The 15,950-nt window shown below is 50.2% G+C and overlaps 2 protein-coding genes across 3 annotated transcripts; one reads left to right on the top strand and one right to left on the bottom strand.

Moving 5' to 3' along the window:
- The first annotated feature begins 93 nt into the window (after window positions 1–93).
- On the top strand, window positions 94–12,146 carry ELP5 (elongator acetyltransferase complex subunit 5). The gene is made up of 8 exons (XM_012931961.2): window positions 94–382; window positions 523–583; window positions 666–746; window positions 3,725–3,945; window positions 9,429–9,613; window positions 10,844–10,939; window positions 11,155–11,255; window positions 11,836–12,146. Exons 1-8 carry the CDS (start codon window positions 337–339, stop codon window positions 11,948–11,950), a joined length of 906 nt encoding a protein of 301 aa, XP_012787415.1. The 5' UTR covers window positions 94–336; the 3' UTR covers window positions 11,951–12,146.
- A 112-nt stretch (window positions 12,147–12,258) lies between these two features.
- Window positions 12,259–14,646, bottom strand: CLDN7 (claudin 7). 2 transcript variants are annotated; one of them, XM_004604890.2, is made up of 4 exons: window positions 14,424–14,646; window positions 13,368–13,532; window positions 13,180–13,264; window positions 12,809–13,092 (listed from the first exon to the last, which is right to left on the bottom strand). In XM_004604890.2, the coding sequence occupies exons 1-4, from the start codon at window positions 14,644–14,646 to the stop codon at window positions 12,930–12,932; spliced, it is 636 nt and encodes a 211-aa protein (XP_004604947.1). In that variant the 3' UTR covers window positions 12,809–12,929. The 2 variants fall into 2 exon arrangements, with proteins under 2 accessions (XP_054986904.1, XP_004604947.1); XM_055130929.1 differs by lacking the exon at window positions 13,180–13,264 and having other exon boundaries at window positions 12,259–13,092.
- Between the last annotated feature and the right edge of the window lie 1,304 nt (window positions 14,647–15,950).

Below are 15,950 nucleotides of genomic sequence, written 5' to 3'. Positions count from 1 at the left end.
GGGGCGAACGAGCGGGACCTCGACCGGCGTGGGCGGGGCTAAGAGACGTCACTTGCCCTCGACGTTCGGACGGCGACCGGGTTCGTCCTTTTCTTTTCCTACAGTTGTCCCAACGGTTCTCCCTGTCCTAGTCATGATAAAAATATAGAGAGGGGGCGTAGTTTGTGAGCTAGAAGTCGGGAGAGGTCCACGGAATGAAGGCCCTGCTGAAAGCCCTTCTCGATCCAGAACACCAAGTCTTACTGGTGCAAAGAGGATGACTGTCTAAAAGGGGGCGGGACGTTGAGCATGACGTCATCATAGGGCGTCGGAAGAAGAACCCCAGACCAGGTGAAGATGTTGGAGTCGCTGTTGGCATTTGGGGGCCTGGTGCTGCTTCGTGGTGAGGAATTCGGATACAGGAGGTTCAGAATCGGGTTGAAGGGGCGCAAGTGAAGAGAAAGGGCTATGGATCACTAGATAGAGGTAAAGATCGCGCCGGGTTCGTGAAGGCCTGTTCTCACGAAGTTTATTCATCCCCAGACTCCGTGGAGTGGGAGGGGCGCAGTCTCTTGAAGGCGCTTCTCAAGAAATCTGCACTGTGGTGGGTATTCTTTAGCATCTTTCTGTCTTTCCGGAGGAAAGCCTAAACCCCGCTCTTTGACTTCTCCCCATTTCTGCTTTAGTGGGGAGCAAGTCCACATACTGGGCTGTGAAGTGAGTGAGGAAGAGTTTCGTGAAGGTTTTGACTCCAGCATCAACAGCCGGTAAGAAAAAGAATCTGAGGTGTCATTAAATTCTGGAATTGTTGCTGAGAAACTTGCCTTATAGCAACAAGCTTAAAACTTTGAGTGTAGGGGCTGCTACTTAAATCGATTACTTAGGGGCCGGAGCGATAGTACAGCAGGTCGGATTTTTGTACACTATATCGTCCCTTGAGCCTCACCAAGAGTGATTCCTGAGAGCCGCCGAGTGTGCCCACCCCCAGCACTCTCTCCACCCCCACCCCTCAAAAAAACCCATCCACTTGTGTTGTCTGGTTAGAATGATTACTTCCTGATCTGGGAACCTGAGTGGAAATAGTAATAATTATGTTTGTTAACTGTTGATTTTCTTTTTTCATTCTTTTTGGTTTGCGGGGGCTACATCTGACTGTGCTCAGGGCTTACTCCTCTATGCTCAGGGATATTTGGTGCCAGGAATACAAACCATGGTCGTTACAGCTGCATGCAAAGCAGTTTCTCTACCTCCTGGACTGTGTCTCCAGCCCTGGGTCCAAATTTTCTATCGGCCATTGTTATAATAGAAATGGCCTTCACAAATGGACATAAGAAATAGAAAGGCACTGTCTTGGAACAAATCCTATCAGCATTCCTAAGGTTTCTGTGTGTTTGGTATGTTTTGGGGGCCATAAATGGTGGTGCTCAGGGCTTATTCCTGTCTCTGCACTCATTCCTGGAGAGGTTCGGGGGAGCACATGGGGTTCCAGGAGTTAACCAAGTGTCAGGCAAGCACCGTGCTTGATGTACTATCTCACCAGCCTGCAATTCTCCCAAGATTTCTTGCCAATGCCAGTTTACCTTAATTGCATTGCTATTTTGTCTGTAGTTTGTATCATGTGGCTTAATTCTTTTGTGGGTTTTGGTGGGGGGGGGTGGGTTGGAGTGTTTTGTTTGTTTTGGGGCCCGACTCAGCAGTGCTCAGGGCTTACTCCTATCTGCACTCAGGGATCATTCCTGAGGATGCTCAAGGCATTGAACCCAGATCAGCTGTGTGCAAGGCAAGTACTATTTTTCCTGCCTGTGGCTTAATTCTTGATTTTCTCATCTTTAAGCTGATCTGATTAGTGAAACCATGTCTTGAGAAACCATATCTCCACTTCTCTCTTTTTTCATCCAGAGAATAAGAAACTTTTTTTTTTTTTTTGCTTTTTGGGTCACACCCGGCAATGCACAGGGGTTACTCCTGGCTCTGCACTCAGGAATTATCCCTGGTGGTGCTCAGGGGACCATATGGGATGCTGGGAATTGAACCCGGGTCGGCCGCGTGCAAGGCAAACGCCCTACCCGCTATACTATCTTCCAGCCCCCAGAGAATAAGAAACTTTTTAAAAATTTTTTTTTTTTTTTTTGCTTTTTGGGTCACACCGGCGATGCACAGGGGTTACTCCTGGCTCATGCATTCAGGAATCACTCCTGGCAGTGCTCAGGGGACCATATGGGATGCTGGGAATCAAACCTAGGTCATGCACATGCAAGGCAAACGCCCTACCCGCTGTGCTATCACTCCAGTCCCAGAGAATAAGAAACTCTTAGATGTAGTTGACAGGACTCAAAGCAGTCAAGATACTTGCCTTCCATCTCAATAATAATCAGCATTGCCCGGGCTGACTCCAGAGTACAGAGACAGGAATAGCCCTGAGCACTGCTGGGTGTAGGCTAACACTGCCACTTCCTCCCCTATATCAAGTTGATGGAGGTTGGGAGATTGCCCAGTGGGCTTCACGTGCAGGAGGAATTAACCCCAGCACCATATGATTCTTCAAACACAGGACTGCGAGAAGGCCCCAAAGCCAGCAGGGTATGACCCCCAAAAAACAAAAGAATGAAAATATAGAAGACACAGTTGCATTGATAATAGCTGATGTTTATCAAGTGTTTCATGTATGTCAGACACTGTCAAAAAGTTCATGTACACTCATGAACCCCTTTGTAACGATCTATCTCACGGTGATTCTAAAAAGAAAGTTAAGGGCTGGAGTGATAGCACAATGGGTAGGGCGTTTGCCTTGCACATGGGATTCCCAGCATCCCATATGGTCCCCTGAGTACCGCCAGGGGTAATTCCTGAGTGCATCGCCAGGTGTGACCCAAAAAAGCAAAAATAAATAAATAAAAGTAAATAAAAAGAAAGTTAAAAAGAAAAAATTTTTTTAAAGGAACAGAAAAGAACAACAACAAAAAATTTTGATGTCTTGGGCCAGAGCAATAGTTCGACAGGTAGGGAGCTTGCTTTGAATGTGGTCAACCCAGATTTGATCCCCAGCGCCCCATATGGTCCTCTGAGCCCTGCCAGGAGTGATCCCTGAGCACAGTACCAGGTATTGCCCGAAAACACAAACCACACACACACACACACACACACACACACACACACACACACACACTACATTTATCGGCATTTTACAAATGAAGGGCTGGGAATAATGGCTTAGCAGTAGAGGACATGTCTTGTTTGTGTTATGTCCTAGGTTTGATCCTTAGCACCACACATAAGTTGAACAAAACCAAGTCATCAAAAAAAAAACGAAGACACTGAGTCTTAGATTAGGTAGTATATCAGTTAGGTGATTTTAGGCAAGTAGCAAAGCCTATTTGCAGCAGTACTATTTGGCATCAGAGTCCATGCTCTGGATCACAGTTTACCTCTGTAATAATCTTTCTCTAGCATTTAGTATGTTCATGAAAATTAAGAATTAACCCCAAAGATCAGAGGGAAAAATTCCTTTTCTTTTCTTCTCAGTTTTTGGGTCACTCTTGGTGATGCTCCAGAGTTACTCCTGGCTCTGCACTCAGGAATAAGCCCTGGCAGTACTCAGGGGACTGTATGGGATGCCGGGGATCAAACCCGGGTTGGCTCTGTACAAGGCAAACCACCATACCTGCTGTATTATATTGTCCAGGCCCCAGAAAAAAGTTCTTGGTGGGAGAATGGTACTACATTGTTTCTTCTTTTCCTTTTGTAGGTTGGTTTATCATGACCTCTTCAGAGACCCTCTCGGCTGGTCAGAGACTGGAGAAGCATTTCTGGGGGGCGCTCTGGGAATCCTAAAAACCATATGCAGGAGGACAGAGCCTGGTCCTGTCACCATTGCTCTTGATTCACTCAGCTGGCTTCTGCTTCACTTCCCCTTCACCGCAGTCTGTCAGACACTGCATTCTCTCAGCCAGCAGGACTCCAGCCCTGGTAAGACCCCTTTCATGGCTGATTCTCCTCAGTCTTCTCCCCTGCCAAATTCTTACTTGCTTTCTTTTGTTGTTGTTTGTTTTGTTTTGTGGCCATACCTGGCAATGCTCAGGGTGTACTCCTGGAGTGCTCAGGGCACTACATGGTGTGCCAGGGATTAAATCTGGGTCAGTTACATGCAAGATAATCAACCTACCTACTAAACTGTTGCTTCAGCCCTAGTCACATTCTTGATATCTTCCTAGTGCTATCTACCAATCACTTACTTTTTTTCCCCAAGTATTTTTCATTTGTCCTTTTATTCATTCCACAGAATTTATATGTGGTATATTAAGTATAATTATAGATAATGGGGGCTAGAGTGATAGCACAGTGGGTAGGGCATTTGCTCTGCATACAGCCGACCTGGGTTCGATTCCCAGCATCCCATATGGTCCCCCAAGCACCGCCAGGAGTAATTCCTGAGTGCAGACTCAGGAGTGACCCTTGTGCATCTCCGGGTGTGACCCAAAAAAAGCAAAAAAAAAAAAAAAAAGGATTGATAATGGGATGAGGACTTACCAAGGCCAGGAGCTCAGTAGAAACACCTGCCTTGCAGACATGAATCTAAAGGTTTGGTCCCCAGCACTGCCCACAGGCGGAGTATGATTCTGGCAGATCAGTAGAGTGCAGTCTCCAGTAGACTGCAACCAAATGTGCTGCACCAGTGAGCACTCTAACCAGGAGTGTGAGCACCACAGCTGAGAAAATAAGTGTATGGGGGCCAGAGATGGTAACAGGGGTTAAGGCACTTGCCTTGCATGCAGCCCACCTAATTTAGTACCTGACATCGCATGGTCTCTCAAACCTAGAGCCAAAATATCCCACGAGCACTACTGGGTGTAGCCCTAAAAGTCAAGAGAGAAAAGTGGGCGTGGTCCCTCATAAGCATCGCAACTAATGTGTACAAACACCAAGTGTAAAACAACAAGGGGAAGGTAAAGGGCGGGAAGAAAAATAAAAACTATTACCCGTGCAATAGTACAGCGGGTAGGGCATTTGCTTTTCATGCAGCCAGCCTGGAATCGATCCCAGGTATCCCATATAGTCCTTCAAGCCCTGCCAGAAGTCATTCCTGAATGCAGAACCAGGTGCCCTGAGCACTCCAGGGTTTGTGGCCCCGAAACCAAAAAAAAGGGAAAAAAAGAAAAACTAACCATTGTCAGCTCCTTGCCTTCCTGGAGCTCAAAGTTCCATGATGATACAAACAAGTAGTTATAAGACAGTTTGATATGAACCATAAAGAAATACCTACAGAATACCTGAAAGGAAGGAGCTGTCTTTTTTTCTGTGTGTGTAGGGATTTTTTTCTGATTTACTTTTGGGGTGCCAGGGATCAGAAACAAACTGTCTTGAAGAGGGCCTAGAGAGATATTCTTGAGGTAAGATGCTTGCCTGGCATTTGCCTAACCTGGGTTTGATCGCAGGTACCCATATGATCCGCCTAGCCTGCCAGGAGTGATCTCCTGAGCATAGCAGTTCTGACCCAATAAAAAACAGTTTTGAAGAGCAAGGGTTCAGCCATGCCAGGGACACTAGGACTAGCCCTAAAGAACACTGAGTACTAGATTGGACTTTGCTTTGGGAGAATGACCACACCCATCAGTGCTCAGGGATTACTCCTGGCTGTGTGCTCAAGGATCACTCGTGGTGGACCCCAAGGGACAATATAGGATTCCAGGGATCAAACCTGGTTGGTTGGTTGCTTGCAAGGCAAGCACCTTACTTTCCTATCCATTTCCCACTAGAATGGTCTGTGGAGTCAGCTTTTAGTAATATGGTTTGTGTTAAAGAATCTGATACCCACCTGGCAGTGCTTCAGTTTCCTCTTGTAAAAATGGGAAGAAGAAACTCCAGGCCTCCAGGGTTCGAGGATGGGTTACTCCCACATCTCCCCACCTCTCCGGGATTCTGTCACGCCCATGAACCTCCTCTTGGTGCCATTTAAGCACATTAATGGCCATGATCCAGAGACTCAAAAATGAATCTCGGAACTGATTTCGGAACTGAACTCACTGCGGATATGCTTTCAGACCTTAATTATTTAGTATTTTAGAATTCCAGGAGTGTGCAGCCGCAAAAGTGGCTATGCGACATCTCATGCTATTATTTGTAACAAGCAATACAAATAAATTATCTAGCATCTGCCTGTTGGGCAGGCTTGAGTGGTGGTGGGAAAATTCGAAATAATGGTGGTGGGAAAGTGTAACGGTGGTAGGATTGGTGTCGAAACATTGAGTATGATAAAAATTCATTATTGTGGACAACTTTATGAAAATAAAATTTAAAACTAAACGGGAAGAGGGGCTGGAGCAATAGCACAGCGGGTAGGGCGTTTGCCTTGCACACGGCCAACCTGGGTTTGATTCCCAGCATCCCATATGGTCCCCTGAGCACCGACAGGGATAGTTCCTGAGTGCAGAGCCAGGAATAACCCCTGTGCATCGCCAGGTGTGATCCAAAAAGGAAAAAAAAAAAAAAAAAACGGGAAGAAGGCAAGAGTATTTATAGTACTAGGATGAGGGACTTGGAATTGTCACTTTGTAGGTTACATGACCAAATATTAGCAATTTAGCTATTTAATATGGCTTAACCTGAAAAATGCCAGTGTTTGTAAGGATTGAAGTAGTAAAGTTTTTTTTGAGGGGGGGGGGTGTTAACTGGAGGCCTGAGGGAGGCAGTGCCCACTGATGCTCGGGAAATAGTCCTGATTCTTTGCTCAGGAGTGTCCCTGGTAGTGTTCAGGGCACTGTATGTGGCGCTGGGGCTTAAAACCCAAGTCAGCCACATACAAAGCAAGTGAATTCGCTTCCTCACTATCTAGGAAGTGTTTCATTGTTTAGTCTATTTGGTAACACCTGGTAGCCAACAGTAACACCGACTCAGAGGTTACTGCAGCTTGGTGTTCAAGGTTGCTCTTTGTGGTGCTCAGGAACCATGTATTGTTGCCCAGGTGTGCACACAGACATGCTCTCTCTCGCTCTAGCCTGAAACCTTAAAGGGTTAAATTCAGGAGCTAGCCAGAGATCATCCAACAGGTAAAGTGCTTGCCTTGCATACTCTGGTTAGCCTTGATCCACAGCATTCCATATCATCCCGAAGCAGTGATCCCAGAGCACAGAGCCAGAAGCAGCTTTTGCTGTGTGGCCCAAAAACCAAATATATTTTTTCATTTTTTAAAATCAATAGTTAAGGGGCTAGAGCAATAGCACAGTGGGTAGGGCATTTGCCTTGCACGTGGCAGACCTCGGTTCGATTTCCAGCATCCAATATGGTCCCCTGAGTGCAGAGTCAGGAGTAACCCCTGTGCATCGCCGGATGTGATCCGAAAAGCAAAAATAAAATCATTTTATGATTGTAAATGGCCCCAAAAGAAGAAAAGCAGGCCATGGGGTCCGACAGATTCCAAAAAGCTACAGTACTTAAGTGTGTCAAGAAATGAGGCTTCCCACATGGAGCAGGTGCAGTCTCCCCGCCTACTCCAGATGGAATCCCGGTGACCAAGAGCTTCCACAAGCAAGGCCCAGGTATGCGGGTTCCAGGACTAAATCTCCATGCTGCATGGTGGCAGAGGTGCCAGGTTCTCCCTCCACTGCTCCCCCCCACTCATAGGCCTGGCTGTCATGCCCACAGTTTGCCTCCAGGCGCCATCTTAGTGCACCAACAGCCCTGGCCCAGAGACTCCCAGTTGAATCTCAAAATGGATTAGTGCCATACAGAAATGTCTCTGGAACCCAACCATTTACAATCTAGGATTCCAGAAGCGCATGGCTATGGCACCCAAGATTCAAAATGAGCAAGGGACAATAAATGATCATCTGCCCCTGGCAGGTAGGGTTGAATGGTGGTGGGGAAAATTTGAACAAAGCATAATGCCCAAAAGTAGAGAGAGTATTGGGGAAATTGCCTGTCATGGAGGCAGGGTGAGGACTGGGCAGGGGGCAGGCGGTGGATATACAAAGGACACTGGTGGTGGAAAGTGTGCACTGGTGGAGGATGGGTGTTCGATCATTATATGGCTGAATCTCAAACATGAAAGCTTCATAACTGTATCTCATGGTGATTCAATTAAAAAAAAAAGTAATATGGGGCTGGAGCAATAGCACAGCGGGTAGGGTGTTTGCCTTGCACTCGGCCGACCTGGGTTCAAATCCCAGCATCCCATATTGTCCCCTGAGCACCACCAGGAGTAATTCCTGAGTGCATGAGCCAGGAGTAACCCCTGTGCATCGCTGGGTGTGACCCAAAAACCAAAAAAAAAAAAGTAATGTGGCGTTCATGCCTGATTAATTGCAGTTTAATCAACGGCTGAATAAATAGCAGTACTCCTACATTTAAAAAAAAAGAAAGAAAAGAAATGAGACTTTGGCTGGAGAAATAGTACAAGAGGCAAGGATTTGGGGTTTGGTGGTTGTTTTTTGTTTGTTTAGTGTGTGTGTGTGTGTGTGTGTGTGTGTGTGTGTGTGTGTGTGTGTGTGTGTGTGTGTGTGTGTGTGTGTGTGTGTGTGTGTCGGGGTAGGGGGTGAAGGGGGTGTTGGTTTTTGGTTTTCGGCCACACCTGGCTATGCTCAGGACTTACTCCTGGCTCTGCACTCAGGAATTACTCCTGGTGATACCTAGAGGACCATCTGAAGGCAAAGACCCTGTCTACTTGGCTCTAGCCCAAGAGGTAACGCATTTGTCTTGCAATCATCCGACCCTGGTTAGGGACCCTTGTTCCACATAGGATCCCTCAAACCCACCAGAAGTCATTCCTCAGCAGAGAGCCAATAGCCCCTGAGCACCGTTATACCGGCACAACCCACCCACCTCCCACCTTCAACACGCTCCCCTGCCTTGAAAAGTAAGCAGATGGTGAAAATCTTCTACGAGGGCCATGAGGAGCTCGTGGTGATTAAAGTTCATGGTGTCATGATCCTGTTTACATTGAAATAAAATGTTTTAGGGCCAGGGAGATGGCTCAGATGCCTGGAGGACATACATTGCAAACAGGGGACCTTGTTTCCTGAGCAACACTGGAACTATTTCTGATAGCCAAACCAGTAGTAGCCACTGGGAAAAAAAAAATGCTAAAGGGGCCGGAGCGTACAGAGGGTGGTGCCTTGCACGAAGCCGACTCGGGTTCAATCCCCAGCATTCTATATGGTTTTCCAAGCACCGCCAGGAGTAATTCCTGAGTACAAAACCAGGAGTAACCTCTGAGTGTAGCTGGGTGTGACCCAAAAAGGCGGGGGTGGGGGGGCGGAGGTATACTAAAAGTGATGAATTAAAGAGACTTTGAGCAGGGCAGTGAAACTGGCCCCGGTAAGTCAAGTCTTTTTGGCATAATGGTGATAGAAATATAGACCTCTCCTTTCCTTTTCCCTCTTCATCACGTCACAGAATATTTCTGCCCATCATGCTCCCTACACACTTTGTTCCCTACATGTCTTGTCTGTCTTCAGGTGACAGCTCCCCACTCAAGCAGGTACGAGTTTTGGGCCTACTACATGAAGAACTTCATGGCCCAGGCCTTGTGAGAGCATTGAGTAGCCTTTCGCAGTCTGAGGTGACTCTGAGTGGTGAAATGGGCCAGGCCTTGGCAGCCCACATCCACTGTCGGAGAGCTGGACATCGCCCAACCCATCAGGTCAGAAAAGGGGGGATAAGGTTAGGATCAGATGGGAAAAGCAATAACAATGCTGATGCGATTGAGAACTTCCCCAGGCTTTCACCAGTTTGTTTCACTCATTTAATCCCCACAATTACCCTGTGAGGGTTGATTATTATCTGCCGTTTTTTTTTGTACCTGGGGCAGAAAGAGCCAAATGATTTAATTTAAGCTCGTTTACCCAAATTACAGAGGCTAAGTGGCAGACAGGCTGGGCTCTGGCTCAGAGGGGGAACTCAGGTCTCCCATGTAAAAGACGCTGGGTTCCCTCCCCACCAGAAAACAACAGATTCAGTGTTAGAGACAGGATTGCCTAGCTCATCCCAGGAGTTTAACCAATGAAGGATACTCCCTTCTAAGAAATGAGGAAAGACTGAGTGGTTGGGTTTTTTTGGTGTTTTTGTTTTTTAGGAGGAGGGGGGTAAATTCCATCTGGAGAGGTTTTGTTTTGCTTTATTGGTTGCACTGCAAGGGACTGAACCCACGGCATTATATATGTAAGACAAGTGCTTCTCCATTGATTTATATCCCAGGCAAAATGGAGAGGATTGAAAGGGCTTTAAAGTGAAGAGCTAAAATTATACCAGTTACATAGGTGACTGAGGCTAGAGAGATTAGGTCCTGAGTTCTAGAAGATGGAACAAATCTATTCTGTTTTGTTGGGAACTGGGGACTGGCATGGTTTTTTTTTTTTTTTTTTTTTTTTTTTGCTTTTTGGGTCACACCTGGCGATGCACAGGGGTTACTCCTGGCTCTGCACTCAGGAATTACCACTGGCCATGCTCAGGGGACCATATGGGATGCTGGGATTTGAACCCGGGTCGGCCGCGTGCAAGGCAAACGCCCTACCCGCTGTGCTATCGCTCCAGCCCCGGGACTGGCATGGTTTTGACCACACACCTGGAGGTGCTCCGGCTCTAGGCTCAGGAGTGATCCTTAGTTATACTCAGAGACCATATGCAGTGCCAGAAACTGAACTAGTATTGGTTGTATGCAAGTCAAGTAGGCAGCCTTACCACCTGTAACATCTCTCAAGCCCTAACAAATCTTACGCCAGGGGTGCTCAGGGCTTACTCCTAGCTCTTTCTGGCAGGACTTGGGGGACAATATGGGTTGCCAGGGATTGAACATGGGTCAGCCACCTGTAGGGCAGTTCTGTAGCTCTGGCCTCATGAACAAGCTTTTAATGCCCTTCTTTCTTCTCCCCAGACTCAGTGGTTTTCCATCCTGCCTGACTTCAGTGTGGATCTCCAAAAGGGACCATCCCCAGAGTCTCAGGTCCACCTAGATCCTCACAGACCACAGGTATCTAAAAATGCCAGAGCCAGAGCAAGGGGATGGAGGTTAGGGGCTGGTAAAAGGGGTTACTCTTGGCTCTGCACTCAGGAATTACTCCTGATGATGCCTTGCAGGCCATATGGGGTGCCGGGGATTGAACCTGGGTCAGCCATCTACAAGGCAAGCAGCCTACCTGCTGTACTATATCGCTCCAGCCCCAGCAGCATCCTTTTTATCTCCAGGTGGACCCCATGACTCATTTAACCTTCAACCTTCACCTGTCCAAGAAAGAGAAAGAAGCCAAAGATAGCCTGATCCTGCCCTTCCATTTCAGCTCTGAAAAGTAAGGTTGGGGCATGGGTACTCGGGTCTCTAAGAGCGCAGCACCTGGGTCTGAGGTAGGGCACTGGCAGGTTATTGATTAACTTCTCAGACTTTATAGGGGCTGAAGTCCACCTCCAGTGACTAGTTTGGGGAGTGGTTCTCTACCCGCCCATACACTAACAATGACAAGGGCCGTTTATATATCCCTTGTCTCGAGTCATCCCCAGAGTACTGAGGCCTAAGCTGAACCATCCAGACCCTGGGTAGGTCATAGTGCTAGAAACTAGATGAGTATGATGAAAAGCAAGTTATTAGATACCTATTCTGTGGGTGTGTGGATAGGTAAAGCAAGACTACTGTAGCAGAATACTTGCTTTTAAGCTTCTAGAATATAGGGCATTAGAACAGCATGTAAGGTGAGCAGTATAAAAGTATCTTCTATATCAGCTTAGTCCTTAGCTTCAGTATTGAGTAAATGAGCTCAAAGAAGGGACATGGACCATGGATATCTTAAGGCAAAAGAGGTAGTCACTAGGGAGGGGGCATACCTGTGACCTTTAATACTCACCCTTACTAACACCAATTCTCTTATCTCTCAGACAACAGGCTTTACTGCACCCTGGACCAGGCCAGGCTACCAGCCACATCTTTTATGAGCCAGATGCTTATGATGATCTGGACCAAGAAGATCCAGATGATGACCTGGATGTTTGACTGGCCTCTAGACTAATTCGAGGTGGGGGAGGAAGACCTTGGACTCACCACCTCTTCCCAGCTGCAGGCCTTTCCTCCCTTTCCCTGCCCCCACCTTTCTTCCCTGTGTCTGTGGCAGCCCTGCCCCATGATCCTGGAGCAGCATCCACACAGTGAAGAGAGTGTGTTTTTACACGCACACAGACACACACCAGCCTAATAAACTATTTTTTTATTGAAGAAGGTACTCTTTGCTAGCTATTTAAGCAAGAGCTGTTAGTGGAGAAGAGGGGATGAGTGCGCAAGTGCCTGTGGAGATACAGCAGTGGCTAAGCCAGCACGACAGTTGTTTCCCCAAGCACGGGGAGTAAGCCCTGAGCACAGCTGGGTGTGGCCCAAAAACAGACCAGAGGGGAATGAAAAAGGAAGTACCTGAAACTTTTTGTCTTAAGTGCCCAAGTTCTGTTTGTTTTTTGCTTTTGGGGTCACACCTGGCAATGCTCAGGGCTTACTCCTGGCTCTGCACTCAGGAATTACTCCTGGTGGTACTGGGGGACTTACCTGGGTCGGCTGTGTGCAAGGCAAACACTCGACCTGCTATACAATTGTTCCAGCCCCCAAGTGTCCAGTTCTGAATAGCAGTGAGTGAAAGAGGGATGGCCTTGTACACTATAGGTACTCAGCAAATGTGTTTAGCTCAATAGGTGTACTTTAGGTTCTAGGCCTCCTGCAGGGATCTAGATCAGAAGGAAAAACATCCTAAAGAGGGAAAAAGAATCTCCAAAACATACTTTTTATTTCATTACTGTACAAAAAAGCACACCCTACCCTCTTCCATATCTCCCACCCAACCGACCCAGGAAACTGTACATGGCATTTCTTTGGGACTGGAGTGATTGGGAGGCTCCACACTCTATCCACAGGCTGAACTCTGCTCCATGTCCTTTCAGGTGACTGCTTACCCTCAGGCTGCCAGGCTGGGATCAGGGTATCCCCCAGTTCACACATACTCCTTGGCAGAGTTGGGTTTAGGGTAGGAGCGGGGTGCACGGTATCCTGTCTTGCTCTCACTCCTGGGACAGGAGCAAGAAAGCAGGCCACCTCCCAGGAGGACCAGTGCAGACCCTGCCCAGCCAATAAAGATGGCAGGGCCAAACTCAAACCTGTGGAGAGAAGGAATTGGTGTCAGAAATGCCGGCCTGTCTCTTCCTACCCGGAGACCAATTCCTTTAGGGGGCTCCCAGACTTACTTAACATTCATAGGGACCAATGGGTTATAAAAGTCTGTGACAATCTGGTGACCAGACCAGGAGCAAGCTATCAGAGCAGCAAGACCTGGGGAGAGAATGAAGATTGTGAGACCCCCAAACCAAGCCCCTACCACCTGGCTGCCTCCAGGAGGAAATTTTAATGGGCCCCTTTGGAATTTATGACTCACCTGCCACGATAAAAATGATGCCTCCGGTCATGGCTATCCGGGCCTTCTTCACTTTGTCATCTCCTCCACAGTTGGTACATTTCATGCCCATCGTGGCCACGATCATGGCCATGAAGCCCAGCACCAGGGACACGACCATGAGGGCCCGAGTAGCCTGCAAGGCCGCTGCAAGGAAGGGGAAAGGCCACCGTCAGGGATGCAGAGATGGGTACCCTTGGGGGGGTTCCAGACCCAGCCGCACCCCCTAAGTAAGCGGGCACTGGATGTGCCGCGGCTCAGGGGACCCCAAGGCTCCGCGAGGATTCGGTGCCGCCCCGGGGTGGGTCCCGCCCCTGGGCTCCAGAGACTTTCCCGCTCCGCCCCGCCTCTCGGCTCCAGGACCCGCCCGAGGCGCCGCGGTTGGTTTCGAAGAAACTGGCCGGGCCGGGGGGAACAGGGCCGGGGGCAGGGAATGGATGCGCGGCGGCCGGAGGAAACCAGTGCCGGCGACGATCCGGGCCGGCCGGCCGCCTCTGACCCCACTATCGCGGCCACGGGGTTTGTGGCTTCGGCTAATCTGCCGATAAGATTAGAGGCCGCAGGCGCCGGCCCACGGCTGACAGCGCCCGGCGGCTCGACCCACGGGGACCCGCGGCCTCCGCCTTTTGCGAGAGGGAAAAGAGCGGGAGACCGCGGGACCCCGGCCCGGCCTGGGCAGGCGGCTGGGGACGACCCCACCTTTATGAAGCCTCGGTTTCCCCTTCACGGGATTCGGCCGCCGGAAGCCATTCGGGGAAGAGACCCGACCAGCGGCGGAGAAGGGGGCTCCCGGGCCGGGGTGTGGGCCCACGTGCCCCCGCCAAAACTGGGCCCACTCCCGCCTCACCGGTCGCTTCCGCTTCCTCCTCTCGGCCCCGGCTCCCCGGCAACCCCAGGCGTCCAGCCGGGCGGCCTTGGGCCCTGCCCGCACCCCAGCCCGCCGCCTGCGCGCCGGGCTCGTCCGTCCCGTCGGTGCCCTGCGCCCTACCCGGGGACCTAGTCCCAGAACGTGTCGTCCCGTGGGTCCCGAGACCTTACCCGGCAAGGCGAGCACCGAGTCGTAAATTTTGCAGTTCATCACGCCTGTACTCTGTATGGCGCACTCCATCCACAGACCCTTGTACATGGCCTGGGATGTGATGATGTTGTCGCCCGCGAACGAGCTCATCTGCCACTGCGGAATGGCGGTGCAGGCCAGCAGGCCCACCCAGCCTAGCAGAGCCATGGAGAAGCCCAGAAGCTGCAGGCCCGAGTTGGCCATTTCCCTCCTTGGAAAAAAAAGTGAGAGATGAAGAAAAAAAAAAAAAGGGAGGCCAGGCAGGCTACCTTGCAGTAGAACAAATCAACCTGGGGGGCAACCCCCAAAAAGACAAGTTGGGGTGTAGTTCTGAGTCACCCAAAAAGACAAGAAAGGTTGAGGCGAGTGGCTGCAAACCTTCTTGGTCACCGAAGTAAATATAAATGTCCCCTCCGGCGGGGCAAGGCGCACGGCCCCAAGACGAACAGGCTCCCTGGAGGTCGGGTGGCAGACAAAAGCGATCCACGAACGCCAAGAAGTTCCCTCCGACGCTCCCGGCGACCCTATTCAAACAAAAGTTGGACGAGTCGTATGGGCGCGGTCGTGAGCCTTTGCAGTCCCCAGAGTGCTCAGGGCTCAGGGCCCCCGGCGAGAAAGAGCTCTTTCGGTGGAGAGCAGGCAGGTGCGGGCGGACAGGTGCGGCGCACCTGAGTATATGTAGGGTGTCGGGGGCGCGCCCCCGCGGGCACCGGGAGCGCGAGGGGGGGCGGGACCGGAGGGGTGATCGAGGGTGACCTGACGTCACCGAAGGGACACTCACCTGAACCGGAAGTTCTGGCCCCCACTCCTTCTTGCCCAGGTGAGGAGGAAGAAACCTGAGCACCAGTGTCACGCCCCTCCACTGGCCCGGCTTTGACCGCAGGTGGTTGGAAACTCTGAGCTTGGGAGTCCCCAGCTCAGAGTCACCTCTGGGCAGGACTTTCCACGGTCACCGGGATGCACCTTCCCTTCTCTTGGGATGCTGCAGAATCGAAGGAGGGGAGAGGTGGGAGTAGGGAGCCGGCTCGGGCCATTCGCGGTTCCGCCCTCCCCTCCCCCTCCCGTAGGAACTCTTGGTTTCTGCTCTCGGTGTTCTTTGTCCGGCTCCACTTTCGCCCCCACCCTCTGCTCGTCTAGTCCTTCCTTCTAGTCCAGCCGGTCGCGTCAGCTTCCAGCCCGCACAATTCCGCGCTTCAGCGGACCTCTGCAAGTCTCCACTCCGCTAGCCACCCCTCCTCTGCCTGGGTCCTTGATCCGCCCACTCTGCCCCCCAGGGCGCCCGGCTTCCAGGCACCTGCCCCAATTTCTCTTATCTTCCTGAGCTCTCCCATTCCACCTCCGGTGCACACGTCAACTGTATCCTTTGATATCGAAGTGGGGGAGTTGGGGGAAGGCTGGGAACCTTGCCCTCATGCCCCTCCCTGGGGGTCTCCAACTCAATTTTCCATTCCTCCCTTCACCCCAGCCAGCCCTGCACATCTTTCTCCTGTCCCTGTTCCCAGCCTGGA

Source organism: Sorex araneus, chromosome 3 (genome assembly GCF_027595985.1).
Source record: "Sorex araneus isolate mSorAra2 chromosome 3, mSorAra2.pri, whole genome shotgun sequence".
Lineage (NCBI taxonomy): Eukaryota > Metazoa > Chordata > Mammalia > Eulipotyphla > Soricidae > Sorex > Sorex araneus.
Note: the sequence above shows the minus strand (reverse complement) of the source record. Positions and strands in the feature narration are given on the sequence as shown.